General features: G+C 36.6%; 1 protein-coding gene across 2 annotated transcripts; it reads left to right on the forward strand.

Moving 5' to 3' along the window:
- On the forward strand, positions 4,006-6,398 carry LOC109824039 (protein SPT2 homolog). Of its 2 annotated transcripts, none has more exons than XM_020390560.1 (5): positions 4,006-4,090; positions 4,186-4,616; positions 4,714-4,838; positions 5,437-5,526; positions 5,702-6,398. In XM_020390560.1, exons 2-5 carry the CDS (start codon positions 4,227-4,229, stop codon positions 5,799-5,801), a joined length of 705 nt encoding a protein of 234 aa, XP_020246149.1. In that variant the 5' UTR covers positions 4,006-4,090; positions 4,186-4,226; the 3' UTR covers positions 5,802-6,398. The 2 variants fall into 2 exon arrangements, with proteins under 2 accessions (XP_020246149.1, XP_020246148.1); XM_020390559.1 differs by having other exon boundaries at positions 4,012-4,090; positions 4,166-4,616.

Genomic DNA, 6,884 nt, shown 5'->3' on the forward strand with positions numbered 1-6,884 from the left:
TTTTAAAATTTTATTTTATTTTCATCTATTGCTATTAAAATATTTATTGCTAATTGAAGAAGTCCACATTGGATAACTTACTGTGTTATTATTATTCCTTTAATTTTTAGGGGCTTTTACAGGGTTCTCTTGGTGAGTAGATTGGTTATTTTTCAGATTGCTGACTTTTTAAGATCACAGGAGAGTAATGTCAAGCCATTATAGATTGGTAAGCTGTTAAGTTTGTAGTCAACTTCAATAAACACTTACAGATTGTTATAAGTTATTACCTTTCGTCTGTCATTTTTCTCGTGGTTTTCATCAGAGAAATGAGGACGAGTACGAAGATTATGATGAATATGAAGAGTATGCTTCTGGAGAGGAACAGGAGGAGGAAGAGGAAGAAGAGGAGGAACCACCGAACCAAGAACAACAGGAATTTCTGAAATTGAGGGAGGAGCTCAAAGAAAAGTTCAGGCAGAAATTGAAGAAAGAAACTGCTGGTCATTTGGGACATCGAAGCCTCTTGCAGGAGAAGAAAAGAACAGCACCAAAGGATAAGTGAGTTTATTAACTTATTTACTATATATTTCATGTTTGTTTTATCCCCGGACTAGGGCTACCGTATTCCCCGGACTATAATACTGGGATTGTATTATGCTGAGACTATTTTAGTCCATTTTAATGTTTTTTTGCATGGACTAACATTCGGACTGACTTAAATTAGTCCAAATTAGTGTTTGTTTTTAGGGGACTTATGGCCATTCGGACTAATATCATAAGCAAAATGACCTTTTACCCTCAAGTCAGCTAATATTGTGTTAATGTCTGTTGCGAAAAAAAAATTCAAACTTTGGGCATGATCTTGTCTGAGAGATAGACACACCACCGCATACCTTTCATGATACAATAAACAATCCTATTCTTTAACTGAACACACTAGTAAAAAACTCAAGCATCTATTTAAACATGAAATTTAGATATTAGAGCTAATTGAAAGCTCTCGTTAATTTCAACCGTTAGATAAGAAGAATTTGCTCTTTTTTATGTATAATCTGATTCTTATTATATTATTATGAACACAATGAACCATTTTATGTTGATTTATTTTTTTTCCTTTATATATATATATATCCAGAACCATCTAAATGAGTCCATGACAAGTGCTTGTTCATTTGGCATTGACATTGCAATAGCACCAATATAGTTGGAAAGCAACGAGGCCTTTCCTTTCATTCTTTTTGCGGATAGCCAAGACACGGGGAAAAAAATTCTGGAGAAAAATCCGCGAGGAGAAAGGCTGCGGAAAAACGTGTCAGGCAACAACCCGTTAGAATAATAGCTGTGAACAGAAAAAAATAGTAGGAAAAAACTGTGGAATTAAAAGTGTACGGTCATTTTTGTCAGAAAATCCTCATTTTTGTCAGAAAATCTTAGTCCCCCCTGTGATTAGTGCCTTGATTGTAAAGGTGGGGTGTGGATGGGTTTAGTTCAGTCCCCCTATTGCGTATTAGCTAGTCCCCTCCTTAAAAATAGTCTGGCCGGATAAGAAAAACAAACAGGGGTTAATTAGGTGGGTCAAGACTGTTTTAAAATAATACCATCACTATCCAAAAAACAAACATGGCCATAAAGTATTGAATAAGGTTACTGTTTTAATTTTATCTGATGGTTGGCTAATTAAAATACCATTTGATGCAATAGTTATGATTCAGTTTTTTGTTGTCTGGATTGCAGAACTTAATTAGGTGCAGTCTGATTTCTTGTAAAAGTAAAATGAAATTTTTGGTCAATTTGTGTGGTGGAAATATCACTATATTAGGAGCCAAATGTGATATAACATGGTTTCTGTATGGTTCCTGGCAACTATACTTGTTTGTTATGTCGTGTCCTATAACTCTGCCTTCCATCGAGAAGGTTTCTTGGGTTGGAGCTTATTTATGAATATATATAAAATTTCTGTTGAGAAATCTTAAGCTGGAATTGAGTAATAGATTATAATGTGGGAACAACTATGTTGACACGACAGACTTATGCTTTTAGTGGAAAATTCAATTCTCTAAATCCATGTTGAGGTATAACTTGTATGCTGAACCTCACTGCTGGATAGAAGTATGCACGATGTACTAATGGAAGAAAAAGAGAAGCAATGAGCAGAGTTAATGAGAAATTTCCTTTAGGGACTTGTAAGAGGACCTCTATTAAGATGAGATCATCAATGTGAGTGCGCTGTTCAAAAGGAAGCCTGCATTTATGGATTTTAGGGTAATATGATAGAGAAAATGATCAATTTCCAATAAGTTTTTAGAAAGAAATATATTAGACTCAGGATTCTGTCAAAGTATTTAAATATAATCAGAAAGCACAAAATTAGTTTTATTGTAAAGGATTGATCAAGATGATATTGCTAGGTTTAGGATGTAGGTGTGAGAGGAAACATGATAGATGACTTTGCATATTGATTTGCATATCTAAGCATGGCTGCTAGATTTGACTACCTGTTCCCCACACATGCATTTTTTTTTTTTTGGGGGGGGGGGGGGGGGGGGTAATAAAAACATTTGACCTTCCAAATAACTTTGATTTATAAAAAAGTTGTTTTTTTTTTGGGGGGGGGGGGGTAATAAAAACATTTGACCTTCCAAATAACTTTGATTTATAAAAAAGTTGTTGATTAATTATTTATTATTTCCCTTAATTTATTGTTGATTGCCTGTTCTCACTAAGTTCCATCTTCAGTTAATACCAAGTTCCAACTTCTAATTAGTTGTTCTTATTATAACCTTATGCACGTACCCATAGTTGCATGGAACCCGGTTCTTTCCATTTCATGGAATGCCAGAACGGGAATGGGGGAGCGTGATATGCCACTTATTTGGATTGGGTATGGGGATGGTGCACTTATATGGTACACTAGAGAACGTGATACGCTTTAGGTTTGGTAGGAATTTGAGTGCTTTAATTTAAATTTTTTTAAAAGGTTAAATTCAAGGATCAAAAATGGTAAAAATAAGTCCCAAGTTGCAATTAAGGTGCAACTTTTGTAGTTTATTTTTCCGAAAATGGTTATTTTTAAAAAATATTAACTTAATTTGAATTCTAAATCGGGTCTCCAGTGTTGTTGAATCGGGTCTCGTTGGAGCACGACCCAATTCGCTAGTGTACCGCGTTTTGGGATGATTGATCCCGGGTCGGTTTTTGCTATGGTGTCCCACGTTCTCGACATCTAAACATGTAGCTCATGAGATAACATCAAGCATTCTTTCTTTCCCCCTTGGTAGTATAAATATATCTGAGGAATGTACATTGTGTAATGTCTGAACCCGGGTTTACGGATGATTGAATCCGGGTCGGGGTTCGGGTTGGGGTTCGCTATGGTGTCCCACGTTCTCGACATCTAAGCATGTACCTGTTGAGATAACATCAGATATTCTTTCTCTCCCATTGGTAGTATAAATATATCTGAGGAATGTACATTGTGTAATGACACTGTTAATTGGTCAGTACTTGATTAATACAACTTCTGTTGCTGTACTTTGCTCTGCAATTTGTTACCATAAGTGTTTTAATGATTAATTTTAGTCCATCTCTTCTTGCAGTTTTGGCTCTTTCTTTGGCCCTTCTCGGCCGGTTATCGCTTCACGAGTTATTGAGGAGCGCCGTTCAATACGAGAGACCGAGCATATTACATCTAGGAATACAAATCCATCCTCTGGTGTACGTACCAACTTGCCAACATTTCCCTACTCTTCTAGCTTTCAACTGGCATTTTTAATTTGCTACTCTTTCCTGCAGAATGTAAAGGGTGCTTACTCATCTTCAGATAAAAAAACAAGTGTACATAAACAGCAACCTAAAGTTATCAATGAGGTATTAGCACATTGAGAATATGTAGTTTTTCTCTGCTGATAGTTGGAATATCTAGCTGGAATTCTGGGAATATTATTTTGACTAATGAAACCTTTCTTCTGTGAAGGTTAAAAAGAAAGTACAGACACTGAAAGGCATTGCCCGGGGATTACTTCATTCTAGCTGCTCAGATGATGCTGACCTTCCTTGATACTAAGGAAGAGCGCGCAACCTCCTCAAAAACCTCCATTTCTGAACTCTGGTTGGTTCAGCATCTTGATATTGATATCTAGTTTTTTAATCGAATTTGGTTTTTTCATAGAGAATACTTATACAGGATTCTGCTCATTTTGGAAGATGGTCGTCAAGCTCAACCACCAGCAAGTAGAAAGCCACAGATGGCCAAGCCTGCAAGGCCGGTTCCCAATGGCCATGTTCTGAAGAATCCTGCTACTAAAAGTTTACAGTCTCAGTCTGAAGTAGGTCCAGTAAAGAGTTCTTCATTGATCAGATCAAAACTAGCTACAGCTGAGCCTAAGAAAATTGCTAATGGCGGGAGTGGTTCTGGTCGACCTGTAGAACGTAAACCATTACCGTCCAAAATACCTGCTCAGTCTCTGGGTACAAGCAGACATCCGGGTACAATCAGACCTCCGGCAAAGGTTACATCAGCTGTACATCATTCTTCTGCTCAAAGAAATCATTATCCTGAACAGAGAAGCCCGAGTCAGAGCTTGAATAATGGAAAACCGACGGCTAGCAAGCCATTGCCTTCCTCAAAATCTCAGGTTTTATTATTGTTATTAATGTTTCTTTATATTTCTCTTGAGATTTACATTTCTATTTGTGACTTTCTTTCTAACATTAAGCTTTCAACTGATGAAGCCTCCTAAGAAAATCCCACCACCACAGGACAGTCATGATGATCGGTTGAAAAAGAAACCTATGAAGAGGAGATTAGATGAATCTGACGATGAAGATGCTATTGGAATGATCAGAAAGCTGTTTAGGTTTGTATCTATCTCCGTTGTTAGTAATGAAATTCCTCCTCTCTGCCATCATTCTTGATATGGAACTCTGCAATTGAGCATTTGAAATTTGGAGAACAGAGAATATCTTTAGTTAAAAAAAAGCACCGGTTAAACTTGCTAGGCCCAAAACTTGTTTTGCCAAACATTAACATAAACAATTATAAGTTTCATAATTCACTTCAAGGTGATTGTGCAGACAAAAACGGAAAGTTTTCTGTTGTTTCATGGGCAACAGCGGTTACTTAGTTGAAAGTATTTGGTTTGTAACAATTTGCAATTGCAAATGCTGTTGACACTTGCAAAAGCTAGCTGCAGTTGTTTGCTTCATTGCTAAAGTTTCTATTGTGAGTGCTTACAAAAATTGACCCTTGATCAATGATCTCTTTTTGCAACTGCAGTCGTAAGAAAACAAACAGTTGTAACTGCATTCTTGTAGATTACTATTTGAGCTGCTATTGCAAAATTTCTTATGAGCCAAGAATTCTTTGTGCCATTTGTGTTTGCGCATGTTAACATTTGGTGACGTGTTAATTGGCCAAAAACATTAGGCTCATGATATTTATGTTTTGGTATTCAGGTATGATCCTAATAAATATGCGGCAGTTGATGATGATGTTAGCGACATGGAAGCTGATTTTAGGGAAATCCAGAAGGAAGAGAGGAGAAGGTATCTATGTCATATATATTTTCTTCTTTTATTAATCATTATTTCTTCTTTATTCAATGGGCACCGTGAATAACTAAGGAGGAGTTTCTTGTGTTAAGAGTATTCGGTGTTTAATTGGGTCATTTTTCTTGCTGCCATTCTAATGAGAAGTCTATATAATTATTTTTTTGAACAGTGCGAAGATTGCTCGAAAGGAGGATGAAGAGCAGCTTCGACTCATTGAGGAAGAAGAGAGAAGAGAAAGGATGAGGAAGAAACAGAAGCTAAGGCGGTAGTGGCATAAAGGGGTGTCTGCTCATCTCTCTTAATTTCTACGGCGGAGATGCCGACAAGTGGAGATGACGAGATGCCGACAAGTGGAGATGATGACGAGGACGAAGATAAAATATCAGCTGATTTTCACTGCTTTTGGGATTTAATTATGATGCATCTTGTTTTGATTGAGCTAGTGAATGCAGCGGAAAATGGTCTGCTTACTGCTCACCGTCTCACTGCAGTTTGTTTCTGGATCCATCGAAACATTGACCTCAAGCTGAAGTAGGGAGCCAATACCTTGTTCCATTTTGCTGCTGCCGGATTCTGGGATAGAAGAAAAAGAGGAAGATATGGAAATCTTCTCATTTTTAATTAATTTTAATTTTAATTGTATCAGTAGATGGTAACTTTTTAGTGCGGTTAATAATCAGATTGTAGGCTTTCCCCCACTTTTACTTAGAATTGTATTTTGGTGCCTTTGTCTTTCTCTAGTTGGTTTCCGATGTATCATCCTGTATTGCTGAAGTCGGAACTAGAAGTATAAATTCAGCTAAGACGATACATGCAAAATAGTCAAGCGTCTAATTTTATTATAACGACCAAGATTTGTATTCATTTTCTAAAGGCTTAATTGTACTTAAATACCCTTTTGCTTCCCCTATGCTGCACTTGTATACCCGCAATCGTTTTTGGTAGTACTTATATACCCTCACTAAAAAAGACTTCCCCTTAAGTGCTCTAAAATCAGTGGCGGAACCAGGAATTTTGGCTGTGGGAATACATTCTTAACATCATTACGTAAGGCTTCCAAAATCATATTTCCAATAATAATATAGTATTACAAAAGCATTCTTCTTGGCTTTATTTCTTGAAATTGTTTCATAACATCATCATCATCATCAATTTTAGGAAATATATCATTTTCAATATAAGACACCAAACAATCATTCATATACTCATCTACCTATCAGTTTTGAAGACCATTCTTAATCATTGCCGAAAATGCTCTTTCAACACTTGCTGTCGCAACCGGTAAGATTAGTGCTAACTTCACCAACTTGTACACCAAAGGATATAATGTATCTATCTTCGATTCAACCAAC

This window comes from Asparagus officinalis, chromosome 9 (assembly GCF_001876935.1).
Source record: "Asparagus officinalis chromosome 9, Aspof.V1, whole genome shotgun sequence".
In the NCBI taxonomy this organism is placed as follows: domain Eukaryota; kingdom Viridiplantae; phylum Streptophyta; class Magnoliopsida; order Asparagales; family Asparagaceae; genus Asparagus; species Asparagus officinalis.